The sequence below is a fragment of the Grampus griseus genome (genome assembly GCF_964374135.1).
Source record: "Grampus griseus genome assembly, chromosome: 8".
In the NCBI taxonomy this organism is placed as follows: Eukaryota; Metazoa; Chordata; class Mammalia; order Artiodactyla; family Delphinidae; genus Grampus; species Grampus griseus.
In genome coordinates, this window is record NC_139002.1 from 21183755 (window position 1) to 21205341 (window position 21587).

Below are 21587 nucleotides of genomic sequence, written 5' to 3' on the forward strand. Positions count from 1 at the left end.
TCTTCAAAGGTAATACAGATACAAAATGGCCACAGAACTATCAGTGCTCCATGCCCAAAGGCGGAATATAGGAACAGAAGAGGACCAAGGGGTAATCAACAGCATTATTAGTTGGAATACCACAGTGGGTGCAGCCAACTCAAATCAGCCTGTATTCATCCCCTGCATAACACTCCTGGCAGTGACAGAGGGTATATGACCCCAGGAGGGAGTACTGTGTATAAGATCTTAGAGAGACAGGGCGGTGTCCTAGGAGACTGGTGATACCTAGAAAGAAAAGGAAACATTCATTCCCAATAGATCAGCCACCAGGATATCTAGCCCAGAAATACTTCTACTAGCTCCTTTACTCTCACTGAAAATTGAGGCAGGTTTTAGCCCTCTTCCCAAGCAAGCTGCATAAACAGAGGCAGAGAAGAGTCTAACAAGGAATTTCAATTATAAAAATACATATGTAATCAAAGGATGAGCAAATGCATGAGGAATATAAATCTCATTTAAGACAGAAAACAAGCTCAATCAACAAACACACCTAAAGAAAGAGTTAAAAATATAATTGGGATAGGATTTTAAAATAAGTATGTTGACTTCCACTTCTAGCCATAATATAGAACAGGAACCAGATGTACCCTTTATTTAAAACAACTAGAAAACTGGCCAAAATATATAAAACAACTTTTAAGAAAAGATGACAAAATCCAAAGACTTGACAATGTAAAGTTGACAATGTCTGGCATCCAATAAAAAACAGTGTTTAGGCACTGGACAAAAGGCAACACAGACCTATGATTCCTAAGAGAGGGGAAACAAACAAGGTGAGGCCTACGATCTCCTGACTTTCTGTGTGGAGGCACACTCTGAACTTCAGAGCAGGGTCAGAGATCGAGATCCCAAGCAGAGCACGGGTGTCTTGCGGAGTAGAGGAGGCAGAAATGAGAATTCAAGAAGTCTCAGGTTTCTGGAAGATGTGGGGCTAAGTTCTGGAGAGGAGGGAGTGACGCAGAAAAAAAAAAAAGTTCACAAATCTGCATGGGATGCCATTAGGTCTTTGCTAAATTCTAAGATATGTGTGTACAAGATCAAATTCTACAAGGTTGGGCAAGGAATGACTGGGGTGCTGTGAGCTACATAGTTCCCAGAGCTCACATAGGGCTGAGATCATTCAAATTTCCACCAGCCAAAGTGGAGAGTTCTCACTGATCATTCAAGGCACTCAAGTAGAGACCTTAGTAGTGAGGCTAAATTGTTTCTAGTGTAAAGGTTATACTTTAACATCCACCCTAACAAAACCTGAAAGGATCAAAAAGAACTATAAGTAACTTAACTGCCTACCAAATCTCAACACTCTTTAAGAAAAGATGACAAAATCCAAAGACTTGACAATGTAAAGTTCACAATGTCTGGCATCCAATAAAAAAAAGCACTAGACATAACAAAAAGCAGGAAAATGTAACCTATAGCCAGGAGAAAAACAGACCATAGAAACAGACCCAGATATGATATAAATGACGGAATTATCAAAAACTAACAATAAAAGGGTTATTTTAATTATGTTCAAGTATTTAAAGGAAAACACAGTGATGAGAAAAAAAGGAACATCTAGAGATAAGTATATATGTTTACTATCTTCCCAGACATAAGGGAATAAATCACATCTAAGAAAAAAAAATAGGAAATGGGAAAAAGAACCAATTGTAGAACTTGGAAACAAAAAGCTTCAGTGTTGAAATACAAACCTCAATTGACTTGAGAAACCTGAAGCCTCAGCAATGGAAAATACCTTGAATCAGTATAACTGACCCAGAAGAATTCCCCCAAAACTCAGGAACTGATGGCACAAGGAACTCTGAAAGTTGGTATGAGTGAAGTTAAACTAAGGGTGATCAGCTGAAGACGTTTTAAGAAGCAATTCAATCCCCAAATCTCAACCCTCATTCTACGTAACTGGGTGTGTGCCCTGACTTCTACTCCAGTAGAAATCTGGAGGCTTAGTCTCTTGAGAGACTAAAACAGAGGGTTCCTAAACTAGGGATCCTAGGCACAGCTGAGGACAGGGATACCACTGAAAACAAGAGGATTACATAAACATATGCATACTGGATACTGACATGCCTCAGTCTTCCTTACCCATGAGGTAACCAAGCTTTTACCCTCTTGGTAGAAGACTGGAAGAATCTTCTTGTCCACTCAAGAGTGAATATACAAACACTGGGTATCTCTAATGAAAGAACACAGTCAGATCACTCCTATAGTTAAACTCATAGCTGACAAATCCCATCCACTGGCTTAGTTTCTAGTCAGCTTCTTAGTTCCTCGTTCTTGCCAGGAATTGACAACCAAATACGTCTAGTAATCATCTAAAAAGGCCTCCTAACATAAAATACATAAACCACAACAACAGAAAAAAATCAAACTGGAGGAAAAAAGGAGAAGAAAATGCAGCAAAATTATTGTTCTCAGAGAGCTAAGAAATTGTAAAATCATCAAATAAGAAACAGGTGTTCCTTTTAAAGGAACAATCAGGGAAAGAAATAAACTTACAGATATCAAAAATATGATAGCCAAAGAAAAGTTGGAAGAAAACTTTTATAAAATCCCCAGAAAGCAGAACAGAAAGACAAAAACATGGATAACAGGAGAATAAAAAAGAAAAGAAAATTCAAGAGCCAGTCCAGGACGGTCAATATCTGAATAATAGGCATTCGTGAGAGAGAAGAAAAAGAAAATTAGGGAAGGAAACCATCAACTAAGTAATTCAAGGCAATTTTCTAGAACCAAAGTATATGAGTTTCCAGATTAAAAGGGCTCACCAATAGCTCAACACTCTGAAGCAAAACAGACCTACACTAAGTTGTATCATTGTGGAATTTCAGAAGACTGGGGACAAAGAGAAGATCGTAGGAACTCACAGACAAAAACCAATAATTCTCAACAAAGCATCAGGAACTGGATCACTCAAAGCTTTTCAAAAGCAATCCTGGAAACTACAAAATAATGGGACAATGTCCTCATTACTCTGAAGGGAAAGTATTTCCAACTTAAAATTCGATTCCAAGACAAACTATTAAATATTATGGATGACATGCAAGATCTCAAGGCATGTAAGGTTTCAAATATTTACTCCTATACAACCTTTCTTCAGGTTTCTGCTCAAATATGTATCAGAGAGGCTTTCCTTGACCACCTTTTATAAAGGAACAAATCTTCATCCCCATCCTCGTTTTCCTACCCTTCTTACCTTCTCTGAAACAGTGACATAGTACATTTTCTTTTAATCCACCCAACCTAAAACACTCTCACTAAAATATAAGGTCTAAGACGGAAAGGACTATATGTTTATTGATGTGTTCTGAGCACCTAGAACTGTATCTGATATACAACAGACCCTCTCTAAACAATGTATTCCTGTGACAGAAATTAAAAAAAAAAATTTCAAAAGTAGACATGGAGCAATAGCACAGACTATTCATGTATGAGGATAAAATGCAGGCATTTTCAGATGTATAAGGTCTCAGTGGTCTCTTTCAGATACCTTTTTCTGAAAGAAGAATATTCTCCAAAAGGGGAAGAAAAGATCATTCCCTATGTGGACTATGGTTTCCCCATTTACTCTAAGTAGGAAATCTCTCTCTCTTACCACCTTAATCAGCAGATAAATTCTACCTCTGGTTCTCCCCTTTCACAAACAAAGAAATAGCTTTCTCTGAATTAATTCAACCTTACTGAAATTCCTAAATACAATGGTTCACTTAATAGAAATTCATGTTTAAAGACACAGAAAACACAGACTGCCAAAGCCTCACATTAACAGAATTCGGCTGGGTATGGTTATGGCCAAGAGCAGAAGAGCTGATGCTTCTCCCTCTCCCTTCACTGTAGCCTAGCTGCAGCTACAGCTGCCAGACATGGGAGAAGCTCACTGCTCACAGAACAGAATGTCAGCTTTGAACCATAACTAAAGGCAAGCTGCCAATAATCAGCAGGAGATAGCTGAAATTAATACAGAAGTTAACAGGAAAACTGGACTGCTTTTCAGAAACTAGTCTATTCAATTAAGGCCTGTTATGCTTATATTTCCAAACATGTGAAGCTTAAAAACAATTTATTTAATCATTTCTGACAAATCCATTTCATTCATCAAATGTTCAGAAAACTGTTACCTAAGATTTGTAGACATCAGCTCTTTAGACCTAGAAAACTGACCATGAACTCTTCTAGTACAGTAGTCAAGTCACTAATTTTTTTCTTTTCAATCCCCCACACTAGGCATAGTATCAAACACATAGTACTTAATAAACAATTCCCTCATTTCTAGAAGACACTGAGGTTCAGAAATGTTATATGGCTCACCCCACGATGTTTGTATTAGAAGTCAGATCTAGGACTAGCACACAGACCTCACTTGGGATTTTTCTTTTAATGTCTGATCGAATTTTAAAAAGATGAGGGGAGACCAACAGCAACTTTTTGGATCATGAATCATGGCGGCTCTTTCATGCAGTTAGCAGTCCCTAAAAGTTAACTAGAAAAATTTATAAGTAATCCAATTAGATAAAGTAACTGTTACAAGTGTCTAATAAAAATTCAAAAGGAAATATCCTAAATTTTATGTCCAAGGACAGGCTAATTTTATCTGTGTGAACTCAACATTTACATACCCCTTCTGAAGTACACACCAATTTAATATCTTTCTACATTGACATCTATCCTCAGGCACGTGAAAGCAACATTTGCCGATACATCTGCACAATAGATTATGTTCAGTTAATTAAGCTCATAAAACATGTGAGGGGGATGTCATTGGGAAGGTAGATAGGGGCTACATTATTACATTAATTCTATATGAAATCCTGATTTTATACACTAAAGGCAATGAGGAACAATAGAAATATTTTAAGCAGAAAACTGACAAGGATCAGATCTGCATTTTAGAACGACCATTTTGACAGCAACATGGAAGACGGATTAGAAGAGGTACAGATCTGGAGCCAAAGAGACCTTAGGCTGCTGAAGTAATTAAAGTGAGAAATAATGAAGGTCAAAAGTAAAGCACTGATGGAAGAAATTGGAGAAGTGAGGACAGATTTAAGCACTACCGCACCTGGAACCCTGGTTAATAATTTCAAAACCCAAAGAATTAAAACTTAAGTTAGAGTCATACTGGTGCTATAAAGTGAGCAGAACCTTCAAAGTTTATTTAAACGTATAATGAAAGGCAAATGAACAACTCTTCTAACATTACCTTTATGCTGTTAAGATAGTAACTAAAGGCCGCAAAAATTGTCACTTAGTTTCTCTGAGTAACCAAGTGTCTAAAGGTATTTTGGCTAAAACAAAGCCCTTTTTCAGTCACCAGAGCCAGCATCCTAATACGTTACCACTGAAAGGGAAAGACAGGAAATGAATCAATAAACCTCAGGCACATGCTTGGCCTGGAAAGACACAGAATATCAAGGAGCAGAAATCTGAAAACAAAGGCCTTGGGTAATTTAATTACCAGGCCGGAATCTGCTGACTGCCGGTTTAATTGTTTGAACAGTGCCGAAACGGTCTGACAAGGTGACCACCCTAAGATTTTGCACCATTTTCTGTGTGTAACCACATGGACAAACATGAGAAAGAGCTCTAAAGAATGTAGGAATCCAGAATAACTTTCATTAATCACACCTTTGATTCCAAAGGAAAATTTGAGTCAAAACCTTATATTTATAACTAACTCTAGGCTCTTTTTAGCAAATTCATTTGCCATTACATACTCCATGCTGCTAGATTAAGAAAATAATATCCTTCAGAGATGAGCACCAACTGCTATATAAGAAATGGGAAACAAAAATTACTCAGATTAAATGTATATGCTCTTATTTATCATTATACTCCAAAAAGCTTATTTTAGGGAGGCGTGGGAGTTGGAAGAAAGAATATAACTGTAGGGTGGTAACTACCAGTAAGTACTCAAAAACTGCTCAGTACACTAGAGGAAGCCAGTTTTCTCCCTTGATTCAGTTAGTATTTCCTCATTCATGTTTATCTCCTGTAGAGTAGTCCGACAGAAAACTCCTTTCAAAATCTGAACAAAGAAGTACCTTCAGACTACTTCATCTAACAGTGTTCACCTGTTGTCTTCACCGAGTAAACAAGGTGTATAAGGCCAAAGTAGACTATTACACCATTCATTCAACAAGTGTTTATAAAATGCTGTGTATTGTGCTAAGTCCTCAGCAGAAGCTTACAATCTAGTAGAGATAAAGAGATACACAAGAAGACCTTAAATAACAATGAAAGGCAGTATGTAAACAAATTCTAAAGTGAGTTGTGCAGGAAAGAGACTTAGATGCTTTCAAAAGAGGAAATTAATGTGGATAGAATTCATTGAGAAAGACTTTACTGAAGAGATGGAACTTCAACTAGGCCTTTAAAAAAGGCAAGACTTGAATATGTAGAGTGCAAAGAGCGCTCTAGGGCTCCAGATCAACAGGAGCACAGATTTGGAATCAGAAATTCATGCATTCTATTTTGAGAATCAAAATGAAGATCTGAATAGTTATGGGTTTCGTGGTCATTAGATTAGATTTGGTCATTAGATTTGGTAAGTCCACTAGCCAGTTTCCAAAGTACTGAAGACAGGGGGCTTAAATGCTTCCTACTTCCATTAAAGATGAGGAAGGAATATGGGATCAAAGCAACTCAAGAAGCTCTATCAAGAACAGTTATATACGCCATCGTGGACAAAACTGTTACATGCTTTGCCTGTCTTTAGTTTTAATGATAATTTAATTAATTATGATTAAATCAATTATATCCTTCAAGATTCAATTAACTGACATGCTTAAGGGGATAGGGGAGGGCAGAGAATCCTTCCCGCAGAAGAAAGAGTAATGTGTGATGTCACTGACAGAAGAAGCTTGTTAAGTTCAAAAAACTTTAAGAAGGCATATAACCAGTTAGTATAGTAGAGTCATTCACAACTTAGGCTCTGAAGACAGACTACGGCTTCAGGCCTTGGTTAAGTCGCTTATTTGCTTGAGTGCTCTGCGACCTGGCAAATGGTTTAACCTGTTCCTCAGTTTCCACTATTGTAATATGGAGATATTACTAGTCCCTACCTTAAAAGATTTTTGAGAGGACGAAGTGGCACAGTAAATGTATAGGACTTAGCACAATGCCTAGCACTTGACAAATGTTCAAGGAATGACAGTCTTTACTGTTACTGTTTTTAAGGCTCAGATGTGTACAGTGTAATCATCCTTGTTGGCCTTGTTAAGATTCCTGGACTTTATTCCAAAACCAATGAAGCCTCTGAAAAGTTTTAACAGTTTTAACTGGATTTTTGTTTTAAAAATATGGCTTACTTAGTACCTCTCATAAGTAACCCCAAAGGAAAAATTTATTCTAGAATTTACTACCAAGAAAAGTTTTCCTTTCTTTGAAGAATAGGTACCTTTCTTTCTTTTAGATAAAATTCTGTAAATGACTATATCTTCTTTTCATTCTGACAGCCAGAAAGCTTACAGCCAAACCTGAAGCTCTTAGGCCCTTACTGCCTGCATATTTGTGTTCACTTCCCCCACCTCCCGTGGTTGTTTTCTACTCTTACATGTGTTTTCTGATTCAGTTCTTTATTCTTGTTTATATTTTACAATTATTGTTTTTGCATTATTTTCACTTAAAGCTACCTCAGCCATTTATGGAATGAGGTGCAATCTAATTAACGAAACAAAAATAAAGGGCATAAACACCGTAGCCTCATAATGCATGAATCATGCACTGTAGATGCATTCTCAGCACGCCACCAAAATCACTTTTTTGGCCTAAACCTAGTCAGATGAAGCAAGAAAACCAGATGGCACAGGAAACCTCTCTCTATGCAAAGAAGGAACAGATGAGGAGAGTGCAAAGACCTACGGCCTTTCCTGAATTAGCAGGGCGCAGTTAGGGCAATCAGTGCCAGGAGCAGAAGAGAACTTGAAAGTGGCAAGCTGCTGGGAAGTTATGTACAGACTCAAGGTTAGAGTTTTTATTTTTTTGTATATGAATGTTTTCTCCAAAAGTACTTCACCCTCTTCTTAACCTTCAGTCGCTCCACTGTTCTGTTCTCAGCTCATGAGACCCCTTTGCTGTTTCACTTATCTCCCTCCTCAACTTGGATCTCATGGTCAGCCACTTCAACACTGCTCAAGTCCTACATGCATTTGTCCTGTACCATTCCATTCTCCAACGTGGGCCATTCATACTGTCTACTCTTTCCCCTCCTGGGTTGGAAAGCACTGCTGACTATGAGTCTACCATGAACTCCCTCCCACAAAGCTAATCACTGACGCTTTTATTCATCCCTTGACTGTCATATGAACACCGCCAGCTGCTCTAAACCTTATGTCTAATGTATTGCTCTTTCCCTGATGTCTCATCTGCTACATTACAGAATGAATTAAATCTATTCTATATTAACAAATACATCTTCCTGCTATTTCCTCCGAAGTACCTCTGTAGCCATATCCTTAGCACAAGCTCTAATTCTCACTGTAACTGCACCCATGCACACTTTCTCAAAGAAGGAATTCCTCTCCTCTAAGCTAACCATGCCCTCTGTGCTCTTGATCCCACTGTCTCTTGTTTACCCTTGTTTCACCAACTGTGTCTTCTTTCCTGCCTATATTCTTTTCTTTTTTAGCTTCTTCAAACACCAAGACCAACACCACAAAAAAAGCATGATATAATACTGAATTCTATAGACCCCAATTATCCCTCAATTCTTTCCTTCTCTCCTTCTTTCTACCTTAAAAACCTCAAAATAATTTTATAATACTTTCTCCCTTTTCTCACCATCCATATGTACATAACTTCTTGAAATTTGGCTTTACCTCCCAATTTATTGAAAAGTACTCTCTTCAAAGCATTGATGATCTCTTAATGACCAAACATACCCCTCTTCGTTCTAAACCCTCGCTTGTCTAATCAGGCCAGAAACTACCCTTACTTCCCAAGATACTCTTCTACTTTACCAATTCCACTTTACCCACCTGCCTCCTAAATGAAGGCATAAACAAAACTCACTTCTTAGCTGCCTTCTCTCTGAGGTCTCATTATTAATTATAGCTTCACTCATACTTCTACACAGATAATTGTCAAATCTATACCTCTATTACTAAACTCCCCTTTTTTGACAGAAAAGGATTTACTGAGGTATAAATTACATACAATAAAATGCAAATTCTTAGGTGGTTACTTAGATGAGTTCTGATAATGGCATACTCTATATAACCACCACTCAAAACAAAAATAAACAGTTCCATCACTCAAGACAGTTCCCTCTTATCCCTTTGCAGTCAATTTTCCCCTCTCCTCAGAAAGAGTGAAAAGAGACAACCACTTTTCAGCTTCTTGTAACATTATTATTATTATTACTTATTTATTTATTTTTATTTTTGGCTGCGTTGGGTCTTTGTTGCTGCGTGCGGGCTTTCTCTAGTTGTGGCGAATGGGGGCTACTCTTCGCTGTGGTGCGTGGGCTTCTCATTGCGGTGGCTTCTCTTGTTGCGGAGCACAGGTTCTAGGTGCACAGGCTTCAGTAGTGTGGCATGCGGGCTCAGTAGTTGTGGTTCACGGGCTCAGTAGTTGTGGCTCGTGGGCTCTAAAGTGCAGGCTCAGTAGTTGTGGTGCACGGGCTTAGTTGCTCCGTGGCATGTGGGATCTTCCCGGACCAGGGCTTGAACCCCTGTGCCCTGCATTGGTAGGCGGATTCTCAACCACTGAGCCACCAGGAAAGCCCCTTGTAATATTATTATTGTTGCCTGTTTTAGCAGCTTGTTTATGTTGCTGCATGTATAAGTAGTTTATTCCTTTTTATTGCTGTGTCATCTTCCTGTACTGCTGTAGTGCTATACCACAATTTGTGCTATACCACAATTTGTTTTGGATACATTTTCCTGCAGATGGACATTTGGGTTGTTCCTGCTTGTGAAAAAGGTTGCTATATGAATATTCTTGTACAAGTCACTTTATGAATATTTGTTTTCATTTTTCTTGAGTAAATACCTAGGAACTGAATTGCTCAGTAACAGGATAGATATAAGCTTAACTTTGTAAAAAACTGAAAAATAGCTCTCCCAAGTGGCTGCACCATGTTACACTCCCACCAGCAATGAATGAGAATACTAGCTGCTTTATATCCTCCTAACATTTCATATAATCTTTTAAATTTTAACCATTCTAGTTGATATGTAATGTTATCTCATTGTAGCTTTTAATTTGCATTTCTCTGATGACTAATAACATTTAGTAATTTTTCATGTGCTTATTGGCCATTTATATATCTTCTTTTGTGAAGTGTTTGGTTCCAGTCTTTTGCACGTTTGTTAAATTGGGTTGTTTGTCTTTTTAGTGTTGAATTTAAGTTCTCTTTTGAAGGTTACCTGTTTCTATCTTCAACTGCCAACAGCTCACATCAAACTAAATGTCCTGATGTTATTTCCAACAGTACATCTAAAATCTAATTTGTAATTTTTTAGTTGGGAACGAGGCCTCTCTATTGCTGTCAACCACATCACAAATATTCTTCAGTCACATTTGCTTTAAATCCTAACTCTCGATGTTTTCCTCTTGACAGTCAATAAGAACTCTTGAGAGATGGCAGATAGTAATTATTAATGTACAGCCTCTGGAATTGCATGGTTCAAATTCAAACTCTCCCACTTATTTGCTGTGTGACTTTGGACAAATTATTGAATCTTTCAGTGCCTATCTTACAAGGTTTTTGTGAGGTTTCAATAAATAAATTATGTAAAGTATTTTAAATAGTACCCAACAAAGAGGGAGTACTCAATAAATATGGCTTGTTGCTATTGTGGAAATGCCTTTTGCATAAAATCTTTTCTCATGAATCTAACAACTAACATCTTAATCTAGGCATTTAGCCTCTTACCTCTAGAAAATAAAAACAGTCCCCTAAATAGCCTCCTTCCTCTCCTCTAATTCAGACTACACACACCTGCTGGACTTATCTTCCTAAAAGTCCTTACACATATCATCACCTTTTGGCTCTTCACCACCTTCTGGCTCACAAATGCCCACTCTGACAAATAATCCTAACCCTTTATCCAAACTCTCAAGGTCTTCCACAACTGCTCCTAACACCTCTCTAACATATGCTTCTTACTTATAGCAGTAGGGAAAGAATTCAAAAACTATCAAAAGATTGTGCCTTAAACAGAAAAAGCCAGAAGCTGCAATATAAGCATATTACTTAGGAAAATGGAGGTAAATCTAAATTAATCAGCTGAAAGAAGTACAAGTGGTTGCCTCTGAGAAAGGGAAATGGGGGTGGGGAAGAGGATGGGCAACAGGTATTTTTTGGTAACGAATCTTGCAGAATTATTTGACTTCTTACTTTAGTACATGTTTAACTTTTGTAAAAATAAAAACTTGTAAGATAGAAAGATACAGACCAAGAAAAATGGAAAGGAAGAAAGAAACAAACAGAGAGAGGGAAGAAGGGAGGGAGGGAGGGAGGAAGGAAGGAAGAAAGGAAGGAAGAGAGAAAGAAAGGAAGGAAGGAAGGAAGGAAGGGAGGGAGACTGATTATTAATTGAGGCAATTTGGTTTTCCTTACCTAAGGATAATCTGTAGACCTATGTAAGGAATAGCTGGGCACATCCATTTACTTAGTTGAGTTATCCTATTTGCAGATTGAAGATTCTGAATTTTATCCAATAAATAATAGGAAGGTAAGTAAAGGTTAATGAACACAGTAGTAATATAACAAAAATAATAGTTGGGGAAGATTAAACAGGAAATATATCAGAAATGTACTTGACTGGAAAAGAAATAGGGCGTGGTAAAACATGAGGTCTTCATAATTGAGACATGAGGGGATGAAAGCCTAGATAAAGGTGATGACTGTGGAAACACAAGGGTTTAATTTCAAGTTATTTTTCAAGAACACAGAGTATGACTTGCTGGCCACCTAAATACAAAACTAAGGGAAAAAAAAGGAACACAATGCCCTCCCGCACAGAGGAGGCACTAAAGGTATATTTGTAAAGAGTAATTCCAACATTATAAACATGAACATTAAATCTTAATATATAGTGCTTAATACATAGTTGAATATTGTTTCTGTGGTTCTGTTTCATCTAAAACAGACTGAAAACATTTTGGCTCAGAATTCACTTAAAACATTATACATATTTTTCATTACTTGATTAATGTTCCATGGACTGCATCTTCCCACTTCTATTTTACTGTCTTCATGGGCTCCACCTTAGAAACTCGCTGGCTTTGCCTGTAATTACTTGAAACTACAGTTTACTCTGTCTTATCTTCCATATTTACTCTAGCTATTTTACATGAAAAATCCCCAAATTATGCTTCAATTTATATAAAACAATGTGATCCAAACCTTCATCATCAATGGTCTTAGCAAGAAGTAGCAACTTAGAATATTCTATTTTCATAGAAATGACACCTAACATATAATAGCCATTTCTATCTAGTTTACTCATAAAACTACAGCCCGGAGCTTTAAAAAATATTCCAATGGGGCTTCCCTGGTGGCGCAGTGGTTGAGAGTCCGCCTGCCGATGCAGGGGACACGGATTCGTGCCCCAGTCCGGGAAGATCCCACATGCCGCGGAGTGGCTGGGCCCGTGAGCCATGGCCGCTGGGCCTGCGCGTCCGGAGCCTGTGCTCCGCAATGGGAGAGGCCACAACAGTGAGAGGCCCACGTACCGCAAAAAACAAACAAAATCCTTCCCTTGACCTCAACTACCTTCTCATTTCTTTTTCTCCCTTTTTGAAGTGGAAATCCTTTTAAGAGTTTTCTGTTTGGCTCTCTCCATTTTCCTCTCTCATCTGCTCTTCAGTGTAGCTTTGGCTCACTCACTCCACCAAAACAGATACAATGGTCAATTGTCATTCTTTATGTCTCTTGACTATCAGCAGCATCTGACAGAGATGTTCACTCTATCCTCCTGAGAACACTTTCTTCATTTGGTTTCCAAGACATTGCATTCTCTTGGTTTTCTTCTCTGTCTTCTTTGCTAGTTCTTTCTATTTTCCTGAGGTTTTAATGTTTGAGTGCCTTGGGGATCAGACATTGGTCTCTTTCCTAATCATATTCTCTACTTGGGTGGTCTCCATCTCTCAAGAAATCCTACTGATTCTACTCATTCAAAACATCCCGTGAGTGACCACCTGGCACCATGTACACTACTGCTACCCTGGCCTGAGCCATAATCATCTCTCACTTGGGACTACTGGTCTCCTACCTGGTCTCCCTGTTTCCATCCTTGCTCACTACAATCTATTCTCAACACAGCAGCCAGTGATGCTTTTAAAATGTTAGCTTAGATACAATCACTTCTTTGTTCAAACACCTCTCTAATGGTTCCCTAATTTTATTCAAGGTAAGAGCCAAAGTCCTTACATGGTCTACAAAGCCCCCAAATCTGCCCCACTCCTGCCTCCCATTTACTTTTCTGACCTCGTCTGACCTTTCTAATATTCCTCCTTGCTAGCTCTTGCTCTTCCCTCTTGCTTGCTTCTCTCCACCTACACTGGACTTCCTGCTATTCCTTGAACACACCAAGCACACTGCTGCCTCAGGGGCTTTGCATTTATTCTTCCCTCTCCTTGGGCCACCCTCTCTTCCCCATATCTATATGGCTGTACTTTCTAGTCTGTTCAAATGTCAGCGAGGCCTTCCCTGACCACTCTATTTCATATTGCAATCAACTCTCCCACTCCACATGCCCCCTTCCTTGCTTTATTGCTATAGCATGTACCACCATCTAGTACACTATACAGTTTACTTATTTTGCATATTGTCTCTCTCCCCACACTGAAAGGCAAGGTTCCTGAGAAAAGGAATTTTTGTCTGTTTTCTTCATTGTGGTACTCTTCCCACACAGAACAGTGTGGGACATATAGTCAGCTTTCAATAAAGATTTCTTGAAAGACAATTAATATGGTATAGCCAGCATTGCAGACCAGATCTTTTTGGCTTCAAAGCCCACACCACTTCAGCTAAGAAGCTTCTAGTTGAAACAAATAGCTAAAGAATTTAAATAACTTGAAGACATAGAAATAGCAACTATCCAAAATGAAATACAGACAGAAAGAGGAATTTTCAAAATTGGAATCAGTGAGCAGTGGGAGGATTTCAAACAGCCTAATCTATGTGCAACTGGAGTCTTTGACAAAGAGGCCAGCAAAATAATAGCTGAAAATTTTTTGAATCTGATGGAAACTTAACATTCACAGATTCAAGGAGCTCAATGAACACCAACCATAAGAATCATGAAGAAAACCACACAAAGGCACATCATAATCAAACTGTTAAAACCAGTGGTAAACAGAAAATCCTGAAAGCAGCCAGAGGGAAAAAAAGGCACATTATATACAGAAGAATAAAGGAAAAGGATGACAGCAGATTTCTTGTCAGGAATAATGCAAATGAGAAGACAGTGGAGCAATATCTTTAAAGCACTGAAAGGAAAAAAGTCAACCTAGAATTACATACCCAGTACGAATATCATTTAAAAATAGACAAAATAAGGATTATTTTAGACATACAAGAGCTGAAAGATTTCATTGCCAACAGACCTCCACTGCAAGAAATGCTAAATAAAGTCCTTCAGGCAGAAGAAAAATGATGCCAGATAAAAATATGTATCCATATAAAGGAATGAAGATGAAAACATGCATCTACATACAGAGATGTGGCAATGGTAACTCCACTAGTAAATGTATAAGATTTTTTATAATATTGAAATCTCTTTAAAACATAATTGACTTTTTAAACAAAATTAATGACACTGTATTTTGTGTTTTATAAAATAGGTATAAATAAAATGTATGACAAAGAAATAACGGTGAGGAAGGGTTAAACAGAAGTATATTATTGCCAGGTTCTTACACTCTATGTGAAGTGGTGAATATTACTTGAGGGTAGACTGTAAGTTAAAGACTTGTACATGAATGTTCATAGCAATTCATGTGTAACAGCCCCAAACTGAAACCAATTCAAATGTCTATCCATACATGAATTGATAAGCAACTTGGGGTATATTTACAAAATTGGATACTACTTACAATAAAATGAAACGATATGTTATTACATGCAACAAAATGGATGAATCATAAAATAATTAAACTGAGAAAAAGAAGCCAGACAAAGAAAGGGTACAGACTATATAAGCACCTTTATATAATAAAACTGTAGAAGACATAAACTAATCTATAGTGACAGAAAACAAATCAGTGCTTGCCTGGTGGTGAGGTGGGGCAAGAAAGATTACAAAGGGTCACAAAGAAACTTCTGTGGTGGTGGTCTGTTTCATACATCTGTGTGTGAAAACTTATTAAATTGTACACATTATATGTGCGCAATTTACTGTATGTGAATTCTTCAATAAAGCTGTTTAAAAAACAATTTCGGACTAAATTTAGGTTAAAAAACAAAACATTTAGACTACCTACAGTGTTCTTGCTCCATAAAGTAAAAATAAAATAGATGAAAGCTAAAACCAATAAAATAGTTATAATTTTTTAAGGGTTAGAGTGGATCATAGAAACCAATTAATCAAATATTTTTTTATTAGAGACAAAGGAACTGAGTCCCAGAGAAGTTTAGTGACTTCCCAGAGGTCTTATAGCTAAAGTTAACAGCTTACTAAACTATAAGATCCACAATAGCAGGGACTGTGTTATTTAGGTCACCACTGTATCCCCTACACCTAGTACAATGTCTGAGACATAGTACAAGCTCAATAAATATCTGACTATCTTTACCCTGGAAAGAAAGGTAAAAAGGAAGATAAATGAAAGAAAATCTCCTTTGCAATATGACTGAAAGTTTCCCCCTATCTTTGATTCTCCAATCTCTCTAACACAGATGAAAGAATTAAGCAATAGCTTTAATATCATAAATACAAGAGACTAAATTATATTCCATATCTTTAGCTTACTGGATATTTTATTATGTTCTAATGCTTAAAAATTTCTAATTCATGTTAGCAACTTTTAAATAAGCAGGAGAATTAATAGAAGATACTCTATTCATAAAGCTTACTGACATTTTCAAATTTAAAAAAAAATGGAAAGAAATGTGCTTACCAAAAATTTCTCCATTTTTGGCATATTCTGTCACAAGGTACAACATGCTTTTGGTCTCCATTACCTATTGATAAATAATTCCACATTAGTCTCACAGGAAAAGATTGCAACATTCTACGGAGTTACCTAAATTAAAACTACTAATAAAAGTATCAAGTTATGAATAATTCAGAAGCTGGTGAGGTTTACAAGACTGACAATATCCTTATGCTAATATTTTTGTGAAAAATCTAGACCCTTCATCTTCCAAATGTGGTCCACAGACCAGCAGCAAGAGCAGCGGCACTGCCCAGGCTTCTGTTAGAAATGCAAAATCTCAGATCCCATGCCAGACCTACTGACAAAGAATTATCATTTTAACAAAATCTTCAGGTGACTACAATGCACATTCATGTTTGAAAAATACTAATATAGGTAACAGGAATTTTGAAGATCAACTTTTTACCTCCTCACTGACTTTTCTAGCTGTGTTTATATGGTAGAGCTTATAAAATAGAGCTCAGGTAATCTGGCCTGTAACCTAGCTAATCTGGCACAAAGTAACCTAGCTACTATACTTTCATATTTTTACAAAGTACTGTTATTTTAAAACATTGTTCAAAAGCTTCTTCATAGCTCCACTGCTATACACTTTTATTTAAATTAGTTTTTCTAAATTCAGAAAGGAACATACATACTGGCACATGCTAACAATGTAATATTTAAGTGCTATCTACTGAAAGGCTAAAAACTAATTTTGCTCTAACATTTAAGTTTAGGACTATTCCTAAAACAGGTCTGAAAACTAAGAGCTACCTACAATTTGGGTCTAAACAACTCCAACAGTAAGTTAATGTAACTGATTATTGGAGTTCATATAAAGACAGAATTATCATGTGAATCGTGGTAGTTTTTTGGTTTGTTTGTTTTGTTTTTTAATTGAAGTATAGTTGAAGAATCATGGTAGTTTTAACCTCAGTTTGAGTTATGGGTCATCAGACTTCTAAGGATGTGATTAGTTTCTTATAAGTATCCTCTTTAGGGAAAAAAAGAAGAAGCCTAAGGGGAGAAACACTCTGACATAACTTTGCTCTAAGAGGCCCTCTGCAGTTTTAGGAATTGTTTTGAGTGGCACACCATAGTCTCTCATTCTCAACTAGCAGTAATGCTCTCCAATGGTCTCCACATGGTTTACATTATAAATCTCTATTGATAAAGTCATTTAGTCAAATATATACATGTATGTATGTATAGAGGTAAATGTATATATACACATATATGTATATATATTTATGAGTATATACACATAGAGACACAAATTACATACTTGTGCCATTTTATAAATATATTATATACATTATAAGAGGCACACAAGAAGATAAATATAAAAGATTAACAGAATTAGAAGTTCTAATATTTTCTTATTATACCCCAAGGAATACTTGTGCTAACCAATTTGAGTGCACAGAGTAGCGTGCTAGCACTAGCTCTCTGAGGAAAAAAAAAAGAGCCTGACTTGTAAACCAATTTCTGTGGTGTAAAAATACTCCTACCATCGCTGATTTTGAGCTATTGACACTAACATGGTGTTAACTGGCTCACAAAAGTTCTGAAAATTTAACAATCAGCTCTCACAAGCAAGTACAGGCTGAGCCCAGCACACCACTAGGTACACACATCATACTTAGAGATCAAAGTCATAGACTAGCATACTGTAACATTTTAGCTTAAAAACAGTTTTCCAATATAAAAATTCTAAATATTAAGGAATAGAAATATAAAAAAGGGTTTTATATTACATTATCATTCTTAAATATAAATTACTCTTCAAAAATCTGAGAAAAATCTTCCTTTTACAAAAACATGGCTTGGGCTTCCCTGGTGGTGCAGTGGTTAAGAATCCACCTGCCAATGCAGGGGACACGGGTTCGAGCCCTGGTCCGGGAAGATCCCACATGCTGTGGAGCAACTAAAGCTGTGCGCCACAACTACTGAGCCTGCGCTCTAGAGCCCGCAAGGCACAACTACTGAGCCCGTGTGCTACAACTACTGAAGCCTGTGCACCTAGAGCCCATGCTCCGCAACAAGAGAAGCCACCACAATGAGAAGCCTGCGAACCGCAATGAAGAGTTGTCCCCGCTCACCACAGCTAGAGAAAGCCCACGCACAGCAGTGAAGACCCAACACAGCCAAAAATAAAATAAATTTTAAAAAACAACAACAAAAAAAACATGGCTTTACACTTGAAAGAGGTGCAGCTTACTTTAACAAAACTGTATCTTAATAAACTTAATTAAAAAAAAGTAACTTATTTACTTTATCTGATAAAAGAACCCCCTCCAAAATAAACATTTGGCTCTAGGTATTATAAAGTATGCCACTAAGTAATATACTATTTTAGCCTTTGTATTTCATAAAACATAAACAATATATTTTTTAAGTAAGCAAAACTGCCATATCCTCATTAATGTTACCACCACCAAAACCCAGTAGGTTTAAGCATGTTATCATAAACGCACAACTACAAACTTGGCAATCAAATAACTTACAGTCTGAGAGACAACTTAAAATTAAGCTGCTAGCAGTTTTTTATTTCTTAATTTTTAATTTAAATATAGAAAAATGGATGTATTCAGATGAATAAAAGCATATAGTTATCTTTTTATAGACTAAAAAAACTAACATAAAAGAGAAAAATGATGATGTAAAATAGAGTATTGAATGTAAAAAGCATGGAGAGGTGTAAAGCTAAGTCATACCTGATAAAGTTTGATTATGTGAGGGTGGTCTAACATTTTCATTATTTGTACTTCTCGGTAGATTTTCTCAAGGTTCACTGCATCCAGCTGAGACTTATCTATTATTTTTATCGCCACCTGCATCCCAGACACAAATAAATACAATTAGTATACAATGGTTAACATTTCCAGTTAAGAATCTTTTAAAAAAATGACATCTAAGACTTCGCCTGTAGGTCCCTGTGACGATGATAACTAGCTTAAATTCAATGCTCATTCATTCATCATTCAACAAGTATTTCTTAAACATCTACCATGTATAAGGCACTGTGGCAGATTGTTTGGGAGTGTCTCTAATGTGCTATGAAGAATAACCCTGCAAAGATACTTGAATAAAACATATTTCTCTTTCAGTACAACTGTAACTCCTTATTCCACTTAAAAACCGAAAAAATAAAATCTCAGCAGTTTCAATTAGTTATCATCCCACTGCAAAGTACCTATAAACAAATGATCAGCCAAGTAAAAGACAGCTTCTTTTATACTGAAATACAATTGTTCTAGAAAAGCAAGTGATAGGTTCCAAAGCATAGAGATACACCTTTCTGGAAAAAAACTAAGTGTAAATAATTAAAACTCATCTACATGAAAAGATACCAATTGGATTAAATTTTGTTTTAAAAATCAAGTGCAAAAACTCAAATGTTAGTAATCACACTAAATTTTTACTTCCTTAAAGGAATTTGATTTCAAAAAATGTGGCCTCTTCCTGTCATAACTAGATAGGAACCCAAACCACTCAAAAGTTAACAATTTGAAGGAAATGCATCTGAAGGTGAATAACTAGGTAGTCAGAAATCAACAATCGCGTACTTTCTTCATGGAACCAAAAAGAACTAATTTTTTTAAATTAGTATTTGGCATTTGGTTAGGAAATAAGCTATTCTGACTCAGATAAAACTTTCAGAAAATTGGGAACTACCCAAACTTTAACAAGTTCTGAAAAAACTCTGAAATGTACTTCACATTCTACCCAAAAGCATTCTGAACATAATTCGGTCTTATGTTGTTGTTTCAGGGTAATTTTTTTTTTTTTTTTTTTTTTTTTGCGGTACGCGGGCCTCTCACTGTTGTGGCCTCTCCCGTTGCGGAGCACAGGCTCTGGACGCGCAGGCTCAGCGGCCATGGCTCACGGGCCCAGCCGCTCCGCGGCATGTGGGATCTTCCCGGATCGGGGCACGAACCCGTGTCCCCTGCATCGGCAGGCGGACTCTCAACCACTGCGCCACCAGGGAAGCCCCAGGGTAATTTTTTATATCAATTATTGTATGTGGTATAATAGTTCAATACTCCTAAAAGGTAATCAAGAAAATAGGACTCAACCTGTCAACTCACTTAATTCCCTTAGGCTCCTGTTAATACATTTTTTCTTCTTTCATTACAGTTGCCCTGTCCTTTCCTGTTATCTCTTAAAGTTCTACAGTAAAGTTTACTTCTTACCTTTCTCTATTTCTATTTTGCTGTCCATAGCTTGTTTCCTAATTTGAATTAATTGTAACTCATAGAAGAACTCAAGCTTCCCAAGGGAAATAAGATTACTAAACATGACAAGTAAAATTAAATTTATTGCCTAAGAAGAAAGGGGGTAGCTCCTTCTCTAGGCAGTAAAGTTTGCAGGTTTTGTGATAGCTATTTTCATTATGTTTGGTGGTATTTATCCCCATATCAAAATATTCTAGAAAGTAAAAAGTGCTAAACTTTGACTGCTAGAGGAGTGACTGATTAATATTGTACTTGCTAGTAGGAACATTATTGAACCACCTCAAACCAATACATGTAAGATGACCGCCCTGCCCAACTACAGTATGATAGAATACAGGATTATCAGTTATTTTGGGTAACTTTGGGTAAAAGCTGCCAGATAAAAAGATAAGTGTATATTTTAATTTCCTCAACATTCCTTAGGAAGGTAACATGGAGTTTCATAGACATGCATATTTTGAAGAAAATTTCTTGCCCTACAATTTCTGGAGTGCATCTACATACCAGTAGTCCCTCCCTAACAAAAAGCTTTTATAATGAAGTGGGTCACAATTATCTAATAAACAGAAAAAATAAATAAATAGAAAGGAATCATGGTTTTAAAAATCTCAGCATGGTTACTGTCATTAAGAAAATTTTTTATTATATATATCTTGAGCATCATATTTAATGTTAAAGAAAAAGTTTAAATACTAAATACCAATTAAAGTGAGGTATTACCAAGAGATTTCTCCTCTTTGATGCTCTTTTGGAATCTGGGCCTCAAATAATGAAAAAGTGAAAAATATATGTTACCTAATTAAATTTTATTAAGTTATAAACTCATTATTTAACTGTTCTCAGCCAAAAAATTCTCTAATGACAAAATATAATTCTCTCCTCAATTTTATCTCGGGTCACAGACTGTATGTATGTGGACCACAAGGCTATATATTTATATCTTCACACTGTTACCCCTTGTTTGTAAGGCTGCTTTCAGAGGATTATGAAAAAGTAGATTGTGTGTTAGCATGCTCCTTGTAATAGTCAGGGCTAGTCTAACTGCTATAACAAGTAGACCCCAAAACGTACACTGATTTGAACACAACGGAAGTTTATTTTTCATGCAGCAAAACTGGACGGATAAAGAAGTTAGCAGGTAGCCCTCTTCCATGCAGTCATACGATGTATACAAGGAGTCTTTATTACCTTTAAAGGGTTAAATAAAGGTGGTAAAGG

The 21587-nt window shown here is 36.8% G+C and overlaps 1 protein-coding gene across 5 annotated transcripts in view; it reads right to left on the reverse strand.

Annotated features, from left to right (window-relative positions):
• Positions 1-21587, reverse strand: part of SIK2 (salt inducible kinase 2) — a 128755-nt gene that overhangs the window by 97325 nt on the left and 9843 nt on the right. For all 5 annotated transcript variants that reach the window (XM_082660417.1, XM_082660416.1, XM_082660419.1 and 2 more), the window contains exons 2-3: positions 18849-18965; positions 16111-16174 (exon numbers count right to left, since the gene is read on the reverse strand). In XM_082660417.1, the coding sequence (XP_082516543.1) occupies positions 16111-16174; positions 18849-18965 (181 nt within the window). The remainder of the gene's footprint in view (positions 1-16110; positions 16175-18848; positions 18966-21587) is intronic.